At 57.1% G+C, this 20,529-nt stretch overlaps 1 protein-coding gene across 9 annotated transcripts; it reads right to left on the bottom strand.

The window, feature by feature from the left end:
• Window positions 1–4,981: 4,981 nt before the first annotated feature.
• On the bottom strand, window positions 4,982–20,007 carry LOC105467420 (solute carrier family 25 member 29). Of its 9 annotated transcripts, none has more exons than XM_011717009.3 (6): window positions 19,684–20,006; window positions 17,003–17,191; window positions 12,713–12,756; window positions 8,039–9,590; window positions 7,171–7,254; window positions 4,982–6,909 (listed from the first exon to the last, which is right to left on the bottom strand). In XM_011717009.3, the coding sequence occupies exons 5-6, from the start codon at window positions 7,231–7,233 to the stop codon at window positions 6,151–6,153; spliced, it is 822 nt and encodes a 273-aa protein (XP_011715311.2). In that variant the 5' UTR covers window positions 7,234–7,254; window positions 8,039–9,590; window positions 12,713–12,756; window positions 17,003–17,191; window positions 19,684–20,006; the 3' UTR covers window positions 4,982–6,150. The 9 variants fall into 9 exon arrangements, with proteins under 9 accessions (XP_011715311.2, XP_070955708.1, XP_024644173.2 ...); XM_071099607.1 differs by lacking the exon at window positions 17,003–17,191 and having other exon boundaries at window positions 8,039–8,077; window positions 9,519–9,590; window positions 19,684–19,752; XM_024788405.2 differs by lacking the exon at window positions 17,003–17,191 and having other exon boundaries at window positions 8,039–8,077; window positions 19,684–20,007.
• Between the last annotated feature and the right edge of the window lie 522 nt (window positions 20,008–20,529).

The raw sequence follows: 20,529 nt of genomic DNA, 5'->3' as shown, positions 1-20,529 counted from the left end.
CTCACCGTCCCCGAGGACATTCAAGCCAAATCTGAACTTATTCGTTCGCCCAAACTTTGTGGGACATCATTACAGCTGGCATGGTGTCAGCTGGCCTGGCAGAGCATGGTTGGGGAGGGTGTTGCTTGCAGAGGGGCACTGGTGGGGGGGACTGGCATTCCCCACGAGCCTGGGGGAGGTCAAGTTGCAGGAGAGCGAGGCTGAGCAAGGAGTCCCTGGAGCACAGGCCCATTCCCCTCAGCCTCTGCCCTGTCTCTGTTGTGCCCTGATCAAGGTGGACACTGGCCCCACCAAGCCTTTCCCAGTTCCCTGGAAAGTGGCCTCTGGACCCAGCAATGTGTCTGCCTCTCCATGGGTAGGTGGGTACCATGAGGTCAGGGGTGTGGTGAGCAAGCAGCAGCAAGGGAGCTGAGACCCAGGAGCATGGGACCTGGACCCTGGCCCTGGCCAGGCCCCCTCTGGTGCTTGCACTGCCGCTCCAGGGTTGCCGGCCCCAGCTGATCCTGCTGAAGGGCAAAGGATGGGCTGACCGGCTCCCAGCACTGGCTCCAGCACCAGCTAGCCATGTGGCCTTGGACGGGGGTCCTCCCCAACTGGTATCTTGCACTGCAAAATGGGAGTGCCAGCACCGACCTTGTAGGGCTGTTGGGAGGATGAAGGGATGGGTGTGCAAAGGGCTAGGCCGTCCCTACAGTCACAAGAACCTGCCCAGCACAGGGAGGGCTGGTGAAGGTCCTGGGTCAGTGTGGCCTCACAGGTGCTTTTTATGAGAAATGACTCACTAAAGGCTCAGGCTGGTGATGAGAGGGTCACAAGGAGGTTTACGCTCCATTCGCTCCAGACACCTGATGTCCAAAGGAATCAAAAGAAAAGGGAAGGGGAAGTCTGTGTGCGAACCTGGTGTGGGCTCTGAGATTGGAAAAACAGTTTCTCAGATTTGGACTCTCCAAAATGCCACTGCTTTGCCTGAACTCTGCACCAAGGACCTGAACACCAGCCCTCACGGGGCCTGTCCCCTTCTTTCTGCCCTTCCACGCTTTCAGCCTCCCTCTTTCCCATCCCAGAGACAAATCCCTCGGCAGTGCCGTTTGGTAGCCCTTTCCCTTAAGGGGTCAAGGAAGGAGCCATGGCCGGGCGCGGTGGCTCAAGCCTGTAATCCCAGCACTTTGGGAGGCCGAGGCGGGTGGATCACGAGGTCAGGAGATCGAGACTATCCTGGCTAACATGGTGAAACCCCGTCTCTACTAAAAATACAAAAAACTAGCCGGGCGTGGTGGCGGGCGCCTGTAGTCTCAGCTACTTGGGAGGCTGAGGCGGGAGAATGGCGTGAACCCGGGAGGCGGAGCTTGCAGTGAGCCGAGATCACGCCACTGCACTCCAGCCTGGGAGACATAGCGAGACTCCGTCTCAAAAAAAAAAAAAAAAAAAAAAAGAAGGAGCCATAAACTCCAGATCCCTGTGGAGTTCAGACTCTAGCTCCTGCCACATAGTTTCGCCTCCTTTGGGTGCACCCCCGACACCTCCAAGGGCTTCTTCTGCTGTTTACTCCCCAGCGTGGTCTCACTTACCTGCCACTGGACTCCCCTGCCCCATTCCTGGCCTCAAGATGTCCTTTGGCCCAGACACCCTCGTGGCCTCTGGCCCCACCCTGGCCTGCCTCTTATTGCCTCCTAACCTCCTGTGGGGTCTCCAAAGCATAAATTGGATCTTGTCACTCCCTGGGTAAAACCTGCTCACAGCTGCTGACACAATGAAATAAACTCAGTTCTGCATGGCGGCTGGTGGTGCATTTGGCTGCAAATGACAGGAACAGTGTGCTGAATGAGAGGGATGTGACCAGCCTTCCAAGGCCAGGCTGACTCGGTGGCTTACGGCTGTGGTCTCTCCCACTGCAGCTCCAGGCATCCTATCCCGTTTCCAGCGGGAGGCAGAGAGCAAGGTCAGAGATCAGAGGTCAAGCGGTGCGCCACAGCGTGTTCTACCTGTTTCACAGCTTTCTCAGAAGCTGTCAAGACATATGGCCAGCTCCGGCCGCAAGACAGTCTGGGGGCCGGCGCGGGGGCTCACGCCTGTAATCTCAGCACTTTAGGAGGCCAAGGCAGGCAGATCACCTGAAATCAGGAGTTCGAGACCAGCCTGGCCAACATGGTGAAACCCCATCTCTACTAAAAATACAAAAAATTAGCAGGGCGTGGTGGCTGCGCCTATAATCCCAGCTACTCAGGAGGCTGAGGCAGGAGAATTGCTTGAACCTGGGAGGTGGAGGTTGCAGTGAGCCGAGATCGTGCCATTGCACTCCAGCCTGGGCGAAAAGAGTGAAACTCCATCTAAAAAAAAAAGACAGTCTGGGAAGGTGTTTTGATTGGACATACTAAAGCCCAGAACAAGTTGAGATTTCAAGAGCAGTTGGCACTTAGGAGGATCTGCCACTGTCCTCAAGGCACTGCCATGTGGCCCTGCTGTCCTCCAGGCCCTGCCTCGCCCCCCTTCCCAGCCCCCACCGACCCCTTCTACCTCGGGACCTTGGCTACATCTGCCCTTCCAGCTACAGCCTTGTGGTCCCTCTGCGGCCCCGTCTGCTGCTGCTCTTCCTCTAAGACTCTGCTGAGACGTGTCTCCCAGTTACGTTCCCAAACCTGACTGGAAAAGCAAATCAAGCACAGTTTATCCAGTGAAATATGCCACGCAGCTGTCAGCAGGAAGGAGGACAGTTCAGACACACTGATACAGAGCCCTGTTGAGGGTTGGATTGTGGCCCCAAAAAGATCCGTTCAAGCCCTAACTCCAGGCAACTGAATTTGGCCTGATTTGGAACCTGGTCTCTGCAGATGTTTTTAGTTAAGATGAGGTCATACTAGCGTAGGGTGGGCCCTTAATCACATGTGACTGGTTCCCTTACACAAAGAGAAGACATGGAGACACAGACAGGAGAAGGGGGCAAGAGATGGTGGCAGCGATCAGAGTGATGCGCTTGTGAGCCCAGGGAGCCAAGGATTACCAGCCGCTACCAGAAGCTTGGAAGAAGCAGGGAACAGTTCATCCCTCAGAGCCCCCCAGACGAACCAACCCTGCCTGCAGCTAGAGTGTGGCCCTCAGAACTCCCAGAGGACACTTGGCTATCGTTTAGCCACCATGTGTGGTGTTTCGTTACAGCAGCCCTAGGAGATGGATGCAATCTCCAGGATCACTGTCAAGGGAAGACAGCAAAGAACAGAACAGTCAGGACCTCGGCCACACTTCGTGGGGGGTGCAGATGTCCCCCTGCCTGCCATGCTGCCACTTGTGCAAGATGTGCTGGATGCCTTCCGGGAACTGGAGACTGTCCTCGACTCAGGAGAGGCTGGCCCCAGGGAGGCGGAAGGAGGTTTTCCTCTTCACTGCCTAAGCCTGGGTTCTGGGGGTATTTTTAATCACCTTCATAGATCACTTACTTCACATAAATTCACATCAGAGGCCGGACGCGGTGGCTCACGCCTGTAATCCCGGCACTTTGGGAGGCTGAGGCAGGTGGATCACTTGAGGTCAGGAGTTTGAGACCAGCCTTGGCAACATGGTGAAACCCCATCTCTACTAAAAATACAAAAATTAGCCAGGTGTGGTGGCAGGCACCTGTAATCCCAGTTACTCGGAGGCTGAGGCAGGAGAATCACTTGAACCCAGTAGGTGGAGGTTGCAGTGAGCTGAGAGCGCCACTGCACTCCAGCCTGGGCAACAGAGCGAGACTTCATCTCAAAATTTTAAAAAAGTTCAAATCAGGGAGAAAAGAAAATGTAAAAGAAATTCATTAAAAACAGCAGCAGCTCCGCTGCCTGCCTGGCAGATGTGTTGGTCGTGTGAGGCGGCTGGAAGCCCCCCGCCCCTTCACCTTGCTCCTTGCTGCACCACCCCTCACTTCCGAATGGCTGGCCTGTGTGCTGTCCCCAGATGGCAGGCAGCAGCAGGGGTCGTGGAGAAGCCCCAGGGTGAGCAGGGCTGGAGAAAGCTTTGTGCTCAAATCAGTTCCTGACAAGGGTCACGTTGTGGCCTTTCCAGAGAGTGCAGATGTGTGGAGAGATCCAGGGTGATGAGGACCACAGCCACAGGCGGACCAAAGGTGCCCTGAGAGATTCAGCCACCCAGGCCTACAGAGGCAAAGGGGCTGCCAAACTGGACATGCAGGAGCCAGGGAAGGGGCCCCTCTCTGTGCCCATGGCCAGGGTGTGTCCCTCACCCCTGGGAGCTTCCCCTGGTTTATTTCACAGTAAAGAGAAGTGAGAGGCAAGGAGACCCCGGGGGTCAACAGCCAGCTTCCTCGAAGCCTCCTGCCTCCCTGGAAGGCACTAGGATTAAACAGGCACAGGAACTGGGGCCCCTCCCCGACTCTCCCTTGTCAGTGGGCAGAGCTTCTTGGCTCAGCAGCTGGGAGGGACAGCCTCCAGGGCTGGTGGTTGCAGAGGCTCAGGATGCCGAGGGCTAACTCCAGGAGGCTGAACAGAACTGCAGGTGAGGTGTGCAGTGAGACTGAGACCCCCACACCACACCTTTGGCAAAGCTCCAGGAAGCGCTCTCTGACCTCCTAGGTCAGGTTAGGTACAGTTGTGCCCAAGTTGCCCGGGTGGCTGAAATGGTCAGCTCCGCTCAGACCTCCCCTCCTCCAGGAAGCTGTTTTTGGGACACCCCCTGTCCCTGCTGCCCCGCCCACCAGTGTCCCTCACCACAGGCGTCTCATTGCTGGGATGATAGCAGAGGCACTTCTGCTGAATGGCCAGGCTGCACCAGCGTATTCATAAGCTTTACATTCCAATCCTCTCGCCCTTCATTAGCTTGCCTTACAGACGAGAAAACAGGTTCTCAGATGTATCCGCAACTGCCCAGGTCACATGGCCAAGGCCGCTGTCAGGATCCGAGGGCACACACACCTCTGAGCTGGCCCCTTCGACTCCAGGGCAAGGGTGTTGAATGAAGCCCTTTCCTCCACCATATGCAAAGGCAGCTTCACCACTTAAAAAACAAAGAAAACTTTATTCCCTTGACAGTTTCTGTGCAGTGACACCAGGCTGTGCAAAGCCCAGTGTCGTCTTCATCAAGCACATTCCCCAGGATGCCTGGGACGGCCTTCTCCTGCCCCAGGCCCCAACTAGCCACCCCTGTGCCCACTATCGGACCCTGTGCCTTCACAGGGATGAAGCCCTGGCTCTGAGAATGCCTAGGAGGCACCGTTTGCTGGGGAGCAAGAGGAACTGACCTTTGGCTTCTTTGTGGCTGGAGGTGTTCCAGCCCTGGTGAGGGGGATCCCATATTGTTCTCTGCTGAGCCCTCTGCACACCTTGGGGGATCCTGGCTGGCGGGGATGGGTGGACCAGAGACTCAGTTGTCCATCAGCTGGCCATGTCCCCATTTTATGGACAGGCAGCCTGAGGCCCAGAGGTGGAAGGATTTCTTCTTGCCACAGCTGCATCACACTTGAACTGTCGAGACCTCCACCCACTGGTCTGTCTGCTCCCCACGCTAGTCCCGTTCGCTGATATGGTGCCTCCAGCAGACTCCATGGCTTCCCGGAGGGTGGAGGGTCCCCAGTTCACCCTCCAGCAGGAGTGGCAGCAGCTGGGGTACCCCTAGCAGTGGCATGTGGAGAAGCTGGGGTATGCAGAGGATCCAGTTCTGCGACACCAGGAGGCACACCAAGTTTTCCTCTGTCCCTAACACAGACCAGAGGTGGCCCACCAGCCTCCCGGGTGGAGGATATATGGAGTCAGGTCCCTGGGCAGCCCCTTGGTGGGCCATCAGAGACCCCTGGGAGCCAGCCTGCAGGGCAGGAGCACAGTGGCGTGGCCAGGATCCCAGAAAGGGGCTGGAGTGTCTGCCTCAATTTCCAGGATAATGAATGGTGCAATGTCCTCAGCCAGGCCAGGTGCTGGCTGCCACTCAGAATAATCTCTGACCTTCGTGACTCTACAATGTGGGTATGAGGGTCCTTATTTCACAGATGAGAATACTGAGGCAAGTGAAGTTCTCGGCCAAAGCCACCCGGCTGATCAGCAAAATTCAGCCCAGGTCTGAGAGAGTCCACAGCCCCCGGCATCCGAGCAGGAGCACGGCAATCGACTCAGGGGCCAATTTATGTCTCAGGTTTCTGAGAAGGGGCCCTGGGGAAGGATGGCTGGGTGAGTGTCACAGGCTGGAGGGCTGCGCCAGAGCGGGCCCCGCAGGGGCGGCGGAGGCGGCGGGCACAGCCTCGCCCTCGGGCCCGGCCTCTTCGCCGCGCGCGTAGGTGAGCACCACGGTGACCGTGGCGAAGGTGGCGGCGTTGACGGGGAAGGCGCGCAGCAGCGTGGACGCCAGTCCCCGTGTGAAGACGCGCCAGCCCTCGGCGCGGTAGCTCTGGCGCACGCAGTCCAGGATGCCGCGGTAGCGCGGGGCTCCCCGCAGCCCGTCGGCCTGCAGCCGTGACTTGACCACGTCCACAGGGTAGGTGGAGAGCCAGGACATGATACCCGACGTGCCACCTGCCAGCAGCAGCTTGGGCACCAGCAGGCGGTCGCCCGGCTCGCAGCCCAGCGCCCGCGTGAGCGCGTCGTAGGTTAGGAAGTAGACGCCGAAGCTGGGCGTCTCTCGCAGCAGCGTGGACACCATGCCCCGGTTGACGCCACGCAGACCTTCGTGCCCGTAGATCTGCACGAGGCAGTCCAGCGAGCCCTTGTAGGTGCGTGCCGGGCCCGCGTCCTGCAGCTGCAGCCGCGTCTTGGCCAGCTCCATGGGGCAGCAGATGACGCACTGGATGGCGCCCGCCGCCGCGCCTGCCAGGAACTGGTTGAGAGGCGAGTCGTGGCCCAGGGCCCGGAGGGTGTTGCCCTGTACCCCGAACACCAGCGCGTTGATGAAGGTGAGCCCCATGAGCGGCGAGCCCAGGCCCTTGTACAGACCCAGCACCTGCGGGGGCAGAGACGCCATCAGAGCCGGCAACACGCACCTCCTGGGCCCTCCACGCGGAGAGGGGTCGGAGGATGGCAGCCCCAGCCCACCCCAGGGGCTCCTGAGGACCAAGCAGAATTTCTTTGGAACCTAGGTCCTGATTGGCCTCCTGGCCATCCTGACACCTTCCTTCCTGGCTCTCTGGTCTGGGGTGGTGGCAGCCCGGAGACTGGTTCCCCATCCTGTGCCTCCCGAGCCCTACCAGCCCAGGCCACTCACACTCTCTTGCTTGATGATGGACTTGAAGCAGTGCAACGTCCCACGGTACTGAGGCTTCTCCATGCTCTGGACCTGAAGCCGCACCTGGAAGGAGAGGGTCCAGTGAGAGGCAGGCAGGCAGGGCCAGAGCACCCAGCTCCCGGGTCTGGCACTCAGGCTGCCTGGGAGGGTCTCCTAAGGAGGCTGGGCACTCAGGCACAGTCTAAGACTTTTGTAATTCCAGGGCAGGGCGGACCGGGTATCTATGCCTTTTCAGGATGGGGTGCCGGTGGGCAAACAGCTACAGGGACAGGCTGCTGGAGACAGGGTAGGGGGTCCCCAAGATCTCAGACCAGTTGCGGTTAAGCCTCTTGTTTACACGATGGCTGCACAGTGCACTGCCGGTGGGGCATGAACGACCTCCTGAGACCGGCCCATTCTCCAGGTGATGCTTGTCATACTGCTGAGTGGGCAGCCCATGTCCCAGACCAGGCTGAAGGTCCCCTGCCCTAATGTCCCATCAGACTGGCTTCGAGGCAATAGGTGCAAAAAGTGATGAGCCTGGCCGGGTGCAGTGGCTACATCTGTAATCCCAACACTTTGGGTGGCCGAGGTGGGTGGATCACTTGAGGTCAGGAGTTCGAGACCAGCCTGGCCAACATGGCGAAACCATGTCTGTAAAAAAAATTAGCCTAGCGTGGAGGCACACGCCTGTAATCCCAGCTACTCAGGAGGCTCAGGTGGGAGAATTGTTTGAACCGGGGAGGCAGAGGATGTAGTGAGGTCACGCCACTGTACTCCAGCCTGGGCGAGAAAGCAACACTCCGTCTCAATAAATAAATAAATAAATAAATAAATAAATAAATAAATAAATAAAATAAGCAATGACCTTGGCTCCAGGAGCTCCTGCCTGGTCTCTGCCAGTAGCCTTTAGTGAGAACAGCAGTTATGAGTTAACAGAGCAGTGGCAAGAGAACAGCCAACAACCTCCTTGGGGACCCACATCAGCAGCTCTGGGGCCCGGGACACTGCTCAGGCCCCACCGCCTCCGAGCCCAGTGGCCCAGAACCTCTTCCATGTCAAAGCGCTCTTTGTTGCCTATGAGCTTATCTCTGCTCGACAGGAGGCTCAGACTTGCAGAGCGGGGGGGTGGGAGTAAACTAGGTCAAGTCACATTCTCAGGGGCTGATTCCCTAGGTCTGACTCAGGAATGATCATTCATACAGCCAGGGCCACAAAGCAAGTGCCTTCGGTACTAGGCAGCACGGGACAGGGGAGGGCTTCACACTCAATTATCTTGGCATTGGGACAACTGCCCCCATTTCCAAGATGGGAAGACTGAGGCTCAGAGATGTTTTACAACTTGGCCAAAGCTGTCTTCTCCAGTGATATGAGTGGCTGTGTTGGTCAGAGTGAGGGTGGGAGGGAGTGCTGGCAAGGGAGAGCCCTCACCGGGAACAGCCAGGCTTCTGCCCAGATTCTGGAACCTTTTCCAATTCTCTCCACCAGAATAGGTGGGCCCTCTATTGGTGAATGCACTTACAAAAAATGTTTTGTTAGGAAACAAGTACCATCTCAGTACGCCCAGGACCTCAACAGCTGGAAGCCAATGCTTCAAGATTGGCCCGAAGCACCCCTCCCACCCTGGAGGCCCAGTTCTTGGCCAGCACCTTGATGCGAGGTTTGCTGCTTTCCCTTCAATGTTCTGTGGTCTCTGGGGGGATCTCTCTGTTCCTCCTGCAGGCCCAACACTGGGACTAAGAGGGCTGTGTGAATAGAACCGATGTGACGTGGAGCTATCCCTTCCCAAGTTGGATACTCAATGCCACCTGGGTAGTGTTGTGAAGTCTTTGCAGGTCACATACACTGGTGAACGCCCAAGTCCAGCAGCTCGGGAATGTCAGGCTCAGGTCAACTCAGCTTTTCCCACCAATGTGGGCAGAGGTCTCTCCCTACTTTGTTTCTGACCCCTCAGTCTGTGACGAGCCCTCACTCTCTGGGAGAGGAACTGTGGCCCAGCATCCCAAGTCTTGTCATCTACAGCTCAGGCTTTTAAAATCTTGGGGTGACAGGCTCTCCTTTGAGGATTGATGGGAATGGACCCACCCCTGGGAAACTAGTCATTTGGACACAAGTTTAGGAAGCTCCCAGCTCCCCATAGGGCTGAGAGACCCCCACATGAGGACCCCCAATCCAGAGGGGGCTGATTTTTTTCGACCAGCCCGAGCCCCCACCCCAGGATCTGTGCTGGGCCCAAGCTTGTCTCACACCCTCCCTGTGCCTGCTACGGAGGGAACTCTGGGGTTGGGGAGATGGGCACGACAGGGTGGGGTCCAGGCTGGGGTCTGGTTCACCTGGTCTGTACTTACTAGCGCTCTCCAGGGTGAGGCTTACGCCCATCTACAACAAAGTTACACTTTTGCTATGGATGGAGACAGCCCCTAGCTCAGAAAGTAAAGGCGGTTAAAGCAACACAAAATTTCAACATCACATCCAGGCACGGAGCCCCCACAGCCAGCCCCCACCCACCCTCCCCATCCCCTGCCCAGGGATAGCCGGTCACCCCCTCATCACAGGTCAAGATGACTGCTCCCTGATGAAAGTGACTGTTTCCTTATTATTGTTGTGTCCAAGGAAGCAGGACAGAAAATTCCCTTCGTGCAGAACCACGTGTGAAGGCCCATGTGCTTCAGGACGGGGGCTGTGGTTCTGGACGCTATAGAGGAGATCTAGATCTTGGATTCTTTCAGTCCCAAGGGTCTGGGGGAATAAACTGTGACTGTCCCAGCCATGAGATTGTCTGTGGCCATGTGACAGTACAGACTGACATGGACTCAGATCGCCCCTGATGATTCTAGGGTACAGCTGCAATTATATTAAGTTCAAACCAGGCAAAAGGGGCCCGTGGTGTTGGAAGTGAGGACAGTGGGCCAGGCCTGTCATCCCAGCATTTTGGGAGGCCAAGGCAGGAGGATCACTTGAGCCTGGGAGCTTGAGACCAGCTGGACAATGTATCAAGACCCCATCTCTACTAATAACTTAAAAAAAATTAGCTAGACATGGTGGTGTCTGCCTGTAGTTTCAGCTACTTGAGAGGCTGCGGTGGGAGGACTGCTTGAGCCTGGGAAATCAAAGCTACAGTGGGCTACTGTACTCCACCTGGGGTGACAGAGCAAGACCCGTGTCTCAAAAAAAAGGGGGAAGTTAGGCCAGTGGAAGCCTCGGAAGAAGGGGCGGGAGGAGTTGATAGGAGCAGGAGTGAAGACTTCCAGAGGGCTGGCCATGTTCTGTTTCTCCTGGGTGGCGGCTCCCCACGCCTGCGCTTTGCGATGACTTGTACACCTAGGATGTGTGCACTTTCTTTTTTTTTTTGAGACGGAGTCTCGCTCTGTCACCTAGGCTGGAGTGCAGTGGCGCAATCTCAGCTCACTGCAAGCTCTGCCTCCCAGGTTCACGCCATTCTCCTGCCTCAGCCTCCCGAGTAGCTGGACTACGGGTGCCCGCCAGCACGCCAAGCTAATTTTTTGTATGTTTAGTAGAGACAGGGTTTCACTGTTAGCCAGGATGGTCTTGATCTCCTGACCTTGTGATCCGCCCACCTCAGCCTCCAGAAGTGCTGGGATTACAGGCATGAACCACTGCGCACGGCCGGATGTGTGCACTTTCTACATGTGCTGGACCTCAACTAAAAACAAACAGTAGCCAGGCGTGGTGGCACGTGCCTGTAATCCCAGCTACTTGGGGGGTTGGGGAGGTCTGAGGCAGGAGAATCACTTGAACCCAGGAGGAGGAAGTTGCAGTGAGCCAAGGTTGCACAACTGCACTCCAACCTGAGTGACAGACACAGACTCCGTCTCAAAGAAAAAAAAAGTTCAGCTTTTTAAGGTAGGTATGTCCAGATGTGATGCTGGAGCGACACAGTGGCAAAAAAAAAAAAAAAAAAAAGGATCACAAATAGATCTTCTCAAAGACCACCCTCCAGACAGTGAAGTAGGGTCTGGGAAGTAAAATTTCATGGGCTGGAGAAACTCCTGTCCCTGAGTCACACCAGGGATGCTGCTCACGGGCTCAGTGGCTCAGGACGGCGGAGCACCAGGACGAAAGTGCTCCCCAGCCTGCCAGGGGCTGCCTGAGGGGGCCGGGCAGGAGCCCAGCAGGTCTGGCCGATTCATAGCTCAGAGAGCCTAGGCCTCCACGGAGCTGGAAAGAGGAAGTGAATGCGAGGCACTTCTTGGTTGCGAGAGGCATTCACAACACATGACGACGAGATATAAACACAGTGCAACGTGGACACTGCCAGGCTGTCCTGGGCTGCTCTGGCCTGGGGGAGGGTTCACGGGTGGCCTGGCCAGGCAGCGCGTGGGCACGGCTGGGGCCGGGGGCTGTGTGGGCAGGCTCTGCACAGCCTCCCTCTCGGCAGGCTGGTGCAGGAAACGTGGGGCCGCTGCCTGCCAAGAAAGCCTGGCCCTTCAGCCGCCTCCACAAATTGGATGGAAGAGTTGTGCTTTTCAGAGCCAGCATTTAATCCAACATAAATTATGCTGGTGAGCACTGGCACGATGACAACGTTTGAGCCCAAAGATACAGGGACCCGCCCAAGGTCATGCAGAAAACCAGCTGGCAGAGGGGCCTGGACCTGCACAAGGCCCAGGGACAGAGCTTTTTAAGGTCACAGCCAATGCATAAGGCCGGGCCCTCACTCTTGTGCTGGATGCAATCCAGCCTTATGGTAAGCAGTCACTGTCTCTGCCAACAAACACCTGGGCTCACTAGAAAAGGAGACCGGAAGTCTCCTGCCAACCCAGCTCAGGATGTGCATCCTGCCTTGCCTTCCCTCAGTGGGAAGAGGGGCCACGTGTAGTGCTGCCGGCAAGCACAAGGCTGGTCTGGTGCCCGCCACTCACAGCTTGCCCTGGGGCCCAGGAAAAAGCGTGAGGAAGGGCCCCACTGCGCTACTTTCAGAACATACAGCCCAACCACAAGCGGAGGGTGGGGGATTTATTTGGGAATTGCTAGCTGGAGGACACAGATTTCCTTGGTTTCCGTTCAGGGGGGTCTGAGAACCTGGAACTCCGGTTTATGGAGGTGTGGGGTGTTGTCAAGGAACCGGCTAACAGAGCCCTTCCTCACGCCTCTGGCACGTGGGAAACTATCACTCGGACTCTCCGTAAGGATGATCACCACTCCGTGAAGATCATGTTCATGGGAGGTACGAGTTTTGGCTTTTTTGTATTTTCTCTCTGAACTTTTCTTTCTTTCAAGGAAGTGTTTGGGGGAGTTCTGCATGGGAACAATGTGGGTGCCCTTGCTCTGGGTGGGAGGAAACCTCAGCACCTCGGTCCCAGCTGGCCAAGCCCAGGATGGACTTGGCCATGAACCCAGAATGTGGATCAGCCCCAGCTGGGAGATGCCAGGACGAAGCAGCAGGAAGGTTCAGCCCGGCGCGGTGTAAAAGCAGCTGCCCACCTGGGGCTGTCCACGGAAACGGGCTTCCAGCCACCCCAACCCTGCGAGCCTCTTTCCAATGTACGCGCCGAGAAAAAAAAGCAGCGATGAGACTCACCTTGACTGTGTCAAACGGGTGTCCCACAAGCACGCCTGCCACACCTGGAGGAGGAGAGGGGGACTTGTGACCCACATACCTCAGAAACGCAGTGCAGGGCACTGGGCATGAGGGGGTGCTGGCAAGGAGGACTGGCAGGAGCTCCTGCAGGGGAAAGGGGCATTGCCCAAGCACCTGTGGGTGCAGCAGGCAGATCCCGTGAGCCCCTGGAATCCTCATGTCCAGTGGGGGGGTATGCATGTGACATCCCAATGCCATGCCAGCATCTGTCCCACTGAGCGCTGGTGACCCATCTGCAGGCTGCTGCTCTCCACGGCGGACTGGTCTGGGTGCCTGACAGGGGAAACTGTCCCCTGGGAGGCTGCACACACTATTTCTGGGAGGTCCCATTAATCCAAACACCTGACATGAGCAGGAGGCTCCAGGGATGCTGGACTTTGGGGTCAGACCCTCCCCAGATTTGAATTTTCCCCCTGCCACGCATCAGCCTGGCGTGCTCACAAATGACTCTGTCTCTGGGTCTCACTTTCCTTACCTGTAAAGGTTTACCTCCCTCCCCCAGGGAGTGACGACCCCAGGTCGTGATGCAGTGGCTGACACCCCCGTCCCCTTCCCTGGGTGGGAGCCACCTCGAGCCCAGGGAGACAGCTTGTGACTGTGCGGTCATCCTTGGTTATTATTTCAGGTCCTGCCAAAAATCCAGCTCCTCTTGAAGGGCAAAGGTTCACCCCTCCAAAACGGCTCACTAACACTTCTCAGAGTCCTAAACACTGTGTAGGTGGCAACCATCTCTGAGTCTTGCCACCACTGTGAGTAAGGCAACCTCATTATCCATTTCACAGGAGAAACAGGCTCAGTGAACTGACTCTGACTCCCTTGCTCCTCTCCCTGGAGTTTCACCTGGACATCTGTTCAAGCTCTCCTTTTACTGCCAGTAGTGTTTATGTATAATTAAACAGCTAGCATCTGTTGAGTAACAAACTAACATTACAACCCATTCTCACTTTTCCACTTAATGCCTGTGGAAGTTACTATGCATCTCCACAAATTGAACTTTGTATCTTTACCTAACATCCTCTGCATCCTTTAATATTTTGGATCTGGCCAGGTGTGGTGACTCATGCCTGTAATCCCAGCACTTTGGGAGGCCAAGGCAGGCAGATCACTTGAGGTCAGGAGTTCAAGACCAGACTGGCCAACATGGTGAAACCCCGTCTCTACTAAAAATACAAAAATTAGCAGGTGTGGTGGCGGATGCCTGTAATCCCAGCTGCTCAGGAGGCTGAGGTGGGAGAATCGCTTCAACGCAAGAGGCAGAGACTGCAGTGAGCTGAGATGGCGCTACTGCACTCCAGCCTAGGTGACCCACAGAGTGAGATTCCGTGTCAAAAAAAAAAAAAAAAAAAAAAAAAAAACCTTGGACCCTAAAACCCACTTGATATTAACTTTAACTTTGCCAATTCTGCTTTCTCTTTGGTTACATGTGACTGGTATGATTTTGTCCAACTTGTAATTTTGGTGTCTTTGTTGAGACAAGATCTCACTCTGTCACCCAGACTGGAGTGTACAGTGGCATAATCTCGGCTCACTGCAACCTCCATCTTCTGGGCTCAAGCAACCATCCTGTCTTAGCCTCCCAAGTAGCTGAGACAACAGGCACGAGCCACCACACCCAGCTAATTTTTGTAATTTTGGCAGAGACAGGTCTTGCCATGCTGCCCAGGCTGGGTTCAAGAAAACTCAAACTCCTGGGTTCAAGAAAACCCGAGCCTCCCCAAGTGCTGCGATTACAGACGTGAGTCACCGTGCCCAATGTGTAATTTTGAACCTTTTCTTACTATCTTGTTTTAGATGTTTTTTGTAAGCAACTATAACTGGATTTTGTCTAAAGCAGTCTGATTTTGCTGGAACAACTGAGGGATCTGACATTTTTATGCCACTTTATTTTATGTGAATGGTTTATTTTACTCCTTTTTCCATATTTTTGATGGTTTGGGAAAATTACTATTCATTCCCTTTCTCTTTTTGAGATAGAGTCTTGCTCTGTCACTCAGGCTGGAGTGCAGTGGCGCAATCTCGGCTGACCGCAACCTCTGCCTCCCAGGTTCAATTGATTCTCCTACCTCAGCCTCCCGAGTAGCTGGGAGTACAGGTCTGTCCCACCACACCCAGCTAATATCTGTATTTTTAGTGGAGAAGGGGTTTTGCCATGTTGGCCAGGCTGGTCTAAAACTCATGACCTCAGTCATCTACCTGCCTTGGCCTCCCAAAGTGCTGGGATTACAGGCGTGAGCCACCACGCCCAGCTATTTATTCCCTTTCTAATTGTTAATTTGTAATTTCAGCAAAGGGTTACTTCCTGTTTCTAATACTTCTAATCATTATATAGAAACAGTGTAAGCACTGCCTCCCCCATGACTCTGTCTGCCTCCTTCTGTCCCGCCCACCCTAGTAAGAGCTACCGGAAGAAGGCACCCATCCCTGCCACCTTCCACTGACATTTTCCTAGAGACCGCGAGACTCAATTCACAATTCCCTCTCCTTCCATCTTGGGGTCTCTACTCATCAACTGCCATTTCATTAGAGCCTTTATTTATTTATTTATTTATTTATTTTTTTGAGACAGAGTCTCACTCTGTCACCCAGGCTGGAATGCAATGGTGAGGTCTCAGTTCACTGAAACCTCCACCTCCCAGGTTCAAATGATTTTTTTTTTTTTTTTTTTTTTTTTTTGAGGCGGAGTCTCGCTCTGTCGCCCAGGCTGGAGTGCAGTGGCGCGATCTCGGCTCACTGCAAGCTCCGCCTCCCGGGTTCCCGCCATTCTCCTGCCTCAGCCTCCCGAGTAGCTGAGACTACAGGTGCCGCCACCACGCCCGGCTAATTTTTTTTTTGTATTTTTAGTGGAGACGGGGTTTCATTGTGTTAGCCAGGATGGTCTCGATCTCCTGACCTCGTGATCCGCCCGCCTCGGCCTCCCAAAGTGCTGGGATTACAGGCTTGAGCCACCGCGCCCGGCCCAAATGATTTTTGTGTTTCAGCCTCCCGAATAGCTGGAATTACAGGCTCCCGCTACCACGCCCAGCTAATTTTTGTATTTTAGTAGAGGCAGGGTTTCACATGTTGGCCAGGCTGATCTTGAACTCCTGACCTCAAGTGAGCCACTTGCCTTGGCCTCCCAAAGTGCTGAGATTACAGGCTTGAGCCACCAAGCTTGGCCCAAAATCTATTTCTCTTTTTTTTTTTTTTTGAGATAGAGTCTTCCTCTGTCACCCAGGCTGGAGTGCAGTGGCGCGATCTCGGCTCATGCAACCTCTGCCTCCCGGGTTTAAGCAATTCTCCTGCCTCAGCCTCCTGTGTCGCTGGGACTACAGGCGCATGCCACCACGCCCAGTTAATTTTTGTATTTTTAGAGACAGGGTTTCACCATGTTGGCCAGGAGGGTCTCGATCTCTTGACCTCGTGGTCCACCCACCTCAGCCTCCCAAAGTGCTGGAATTACAGGCATAAGCCACCGAGCCCGGCTCAAAATCTATTTCTTAATCTGGTTGGGGAACAGTATGAACACTCTGGTGGAGAATCCTGGGCCCAGGCCAGCCTTGGTCCTCTGGCTTTCAGTGCTACCGATGAGAAATCTGCTGCCAATGTGGTGGTGGTGGTGGTGGTGGTGTTTTTCAATTCTGTGGGGAGGTCACTGACATTTTATCTGTGGATTTCAAGAATGTCACCAGGAGATGCCAAAGGTGTGTCTTTTCCTTTAAAGTAACCCTTCCTGGAACAATACTAACACTTTCACTGTGCAGAAAATTTCCACTATTATTTATTCATCATATTCATCATCTCCAGACCTGCTCCGTCTTCTTCCAGAGCCTCTAACATTCACAGGCGGATGAAGAAGCAACCACCAAGCCTATCTTTTCTTTCGTGACTTCCATCTGGGTTTCTGGTTTTCTAGGAGGCCTTTGTATCCTGGAAACAGGAAATCCATCCTGTTTCCCACTTCAGCTTTTTAATTTTCTAAATTTGAAAATCCTAGTTCTAGAACCTCTTTTCTTGGGCAGTATCTGGGTTTCTCTGGGTTTTGGAAACTGAACACTTGCCCAGGATGTGCCGCTGGACTTTACTTCTCCCTCCAGCGGGGGGCGTCTCGAGGCCCCTCCATGTCCCCTGAAGCTAGGTCCAGCTGTGGGGTCCCCTTCCTGTGGGTGCATGGTCACGCCTCTGGCCCCAGACCTGCCCAGGTGACAGCAACAGCAACAGGGCAAAGGACGGAGAGAGCAGAAAGACCCTTACCCCACTTGTCTCTGTTGGGAGGCCCCACTCAGGTCTCCCAGGACAGGCACTGGTTCCCAGTTTCTCTTCTGACTTGTTTCAGCACCCTTCGGCAAGGGGCTTGGTCTCCTTCACCCAGAAGAACCCATCCTCAGGAACGGCGTGGGTTGTGGGGCCGGCCTCCATTGGACCAGCCTCCTCACCACCTTCCTGAGCACACGAGGAGGCCTCCAGTCACACCAGAAGCAGAACCCTGTCTCCCAACTCCAAAGCCACTGTCTACTGTCCTCCCTAAGCTTGGCTCCAGGGGCAATCCCCACCCAATGGTCCTCAAGGGCTGGGGCGGGTGGGGAGGAACCACTGTCCTGGGGATGGCTGGCAGCAGAGGTGGCTGCCTTCTCGGGGTTTCCCTCTCCTCCCAGGTTCTCCCACCCCTGGCTGAGCTTTTCTCTCTGTGCCTGCTTCTGTCCATGCCTCATCCAGAGCCCAGTGTTTATGTGGCCTCAAGATTTGGGATGATCCCCCAACAGGGGAGAGGGGGGAGGCATTCGAAACCTTCCACCATGCGAGGCGTCAAGGATGCTGTCAGTCAAGATGCTGGCCCTGCCTCCCTGAGAAGTTAAAACACATGACCCACACTAGGTGAATAGTAGGGACTGGATAGTCCCCCTCCCCAGCCACCAAGGAGAAGCACTGGTATCATCTGCCCTGAGCCTGCAGTTCCCAAGGTGGGGTGCCTCTGGGCAGGCTGTCAGTGTGACCTGGGCTGTGCCAGGGACCTGGAGCCTGGGACACAGTCAGTTCACTGTCCTGAGGGCCCATCCTGGCCATCAGCAGAGCACGTGGTGTGACTTTGCTCTAGTCCCTCCACCTCCCTGGGCCTAGGTTTCTCTGATGAGGCCAGGAGTGAGCCCCCAGGTGACTTCTGTCCTTGTCCACCTGGGAGGCTCAGGCTTATGCTTGTAGAGCCTTAGCTGGGTGGCCATTATGTGCCTGGGGCCTGCACGAAAAGTAGGGCCTGAGGGCGGAGGGGTGGCCTGTGCCCCAGTGCTACAGCACCAAACAGTGCCAGTCCTTGACCTCACCCACAAACCTGGGGCAGGGGGCATGGATATGATCTCTCCCAGGTGGGCCCATCAGGATGGACAGCGAAGGACATTCCAGGCAAGGAGGCAGAGGAAGGGCAGGCCAGGCAAGGAAGGGCAGAGGAGACCACAGGTGTGCCTGGAGGCGTCAAGCAGGCCTGCCTTCAGGGAAAGTGTTCCTGCTCCAAACCCTGGTGTTTCCAGGAGAGCAGCACCGACGGTAGCGCAACTGCAGAAGGAACTCTGTCCCTCCGGGGAAAGAATCCCCACTCCCCAAAGGCTGGAAGGAGGTGTTGGCCTGGGGACAGCCCCTCACCCCCCACCCACTGGAGCTGGAAGTGGGTGGGGAGCAAGGGTGGAGCAAACAGCGAGATCGGAAGCGGGAGGGGAAGGTGAGAATGGAATCCGCAGAGGACACGCCCCCTCTGTCTCCAGGGCACCCGGCGCTAGGGAGAAACTCTCCAGCGATTAACAGCAAATTCTGGGCTTTGTGCCCCGCAGCTTCTGACTGGGTGACCGACTGGGAAGTTCTAACTCCCTTCAACGCACATCACTTCCCCAACACACTCCCTTTTCAACGAGTCTCTCGCCCAAGAAGAAGCAGGCTCCGACGCCACAGGTTTAAATACTTAAGGCCACCGCTAGCCACTCCCGCCAGGGCTCTCAGCGCTGGCCGGGAGCTGAGGCTTTATTCAAGCCAAATTCAAGTAGATGAAGAGCGAACAAGGGCAGGTGCTGGGGAGAGAAGTGGGACCAAAGAAGGACAACCGGCCGGTCCTCTCTGCAACTCCCGCCGCCAACCACCCTTCCCCACCCCACCCCCCCGCGATATCTAACCTAGCCTCCCGATGAATCCTGGTGAATAAATTAACCCTCAAGGTAAAAGCAGAGAAGCCAGAGGCCCAACAGAGAAGTACCGTGCCCGACGCCCACGGCTGGGGCACGGGAGAGCCGGGACTGCACGCCCTCCCGGGGACAACGGCATGGGAGAAACCCCAGGGCCGCGGCCGGGCCTCGGAGAAGGTGCCCCACACCGGCTCGCCCGGCCCACCTACCACCCCGCTTCCGCCCCCAGTAGCTCACAAAACCGCGTAGGAAGGGGCGGCGTTCCAAGGCGTGACTCGGCGCCTAGGGTCTGGCTAGAGCGGTTCAGTGCCCTCCAAGGCCAGCCGAGTAAGGGGTCGGCCCCGTAGCTCGAACCCCGCTGGACAGTTGCGAGGGACGGGGTGGAGTCAGCCCCCAAATATACAGCCGGGGGAGGGGACCCTGTTTCCAGTGCGCGCCGGACGGGGATGGGGGAGGGGAGAGAGATGAGTCCGGGACCTCGGCGCGGGGGGCAGTGGGGCATCCTCCCGGCAGTCCTGGCCTCCGCCCAGCCACGGTGCTGCCCCGGCGCCCCAGACCTCCCGTCCGAGCGTGGCCGGAGAGAATAAAGACACCTGCCACCGTGGATAGCCCGGGCCTGAAGTCAATTTACGCCCACGAGAGCCGCCCGAGGCAAGAGCACTGTGGTCCCCATTCACAGACGCGGAGACCCCCGCCAGCGGGAAGGCGCGAGGCCAGGGCGTGTTGGTGGGCCGGCCTCCCTCCCCGGACCCAGGCCCGCCGCCTCCTTACCCCCAGCGCATCCAGCCAGGAAGTCCAGCGCCATGGCCGGGTCCCCGGCGAGGCAGCCCTTCCTCCTCGTACTCCCCCTGAGGCCTCTTGCCGGGCTGGGCGCCGTCGGGGTCCCGGGGCTCACGGTGCCGAGGCTGGGCCTGGCCGCCCCTCCTGGCGCGGAGCCAGGGCAGGCGCGGTCGGGGACGGTGGGGACGGCGGCAGCGGCGGGGCCCGCACTGGTCCCTCGGCGCGGCGGACTCGCTGGATCCCCTCCGGCCGGCGGTCCCTCACCTCGGGCCGCGCGCCCCGCCCCTCGCTCCTGCCGGCAGGGCCCGGGCAGGGGCGCCGAGCGAAGCCAATGGGCGGGCGCGGCGCGGACAACACCCCGGGCACCGCGCTTCGCCGCCGCGCCTCATTGGCCGGTCGTGCGCGGGCGGGCGGGGCGCGGGGGACGTGGCGGGCGCGCGGGTGGGGCGCGGGGGCGCCTCAGACAAAGAGCGCGATGGGTGCGCTGGTCCGGCGGGAGGGGACGCGCAGGCCTGCGGGGTTGCCCCGAGGACCCCCCGGAGTGCGCGGGGCGGTGCTGGCCCGGATCGGGCCGGGAACTGGACCCTGGGTTCGGAGTCCGGCGCCGCCGCAGAACCTCAGCGCCCTGGCCTGTGCCGTGCGGACACTGCCGCGATAACGGCAGTGGAGAGCCTGGACCCTCCGAGGCCCGCAGGCTGGGACGCCGCTAGTTGTGAAACTCCGCGAGCGGGAATCGCCCCTGTGGAGCCTCCGCCCGTCCCGCCTGCGCGCCCGCGGCGGCGGTGGCCTCCAGGGCTTCTGGCCTCCTGGCCGAACCCGCCGCGTTCTGAGGGTCGG

Source organism: Macaca nemestrina, chromosome 7 (genome assembly GCF_043159975.1).
Source record: "Macaca nemestrina isolate mMacNem1 chromosome 7, mMacNem.hap1, whole genome shotgun sequence".
NCBI classification, from domain to species: domain Eukaryota; kingdom Metazoa; phylum Chordata; class Mammalia; order Primates; family Cercopithecidae; genus Macaca; species Macaca nemestrina.
The sequence above is the reverse complement of the archived record's forward strand: the minus strand, read 5'-3'. Positions and strand labels throughout refer to the sequence as shown.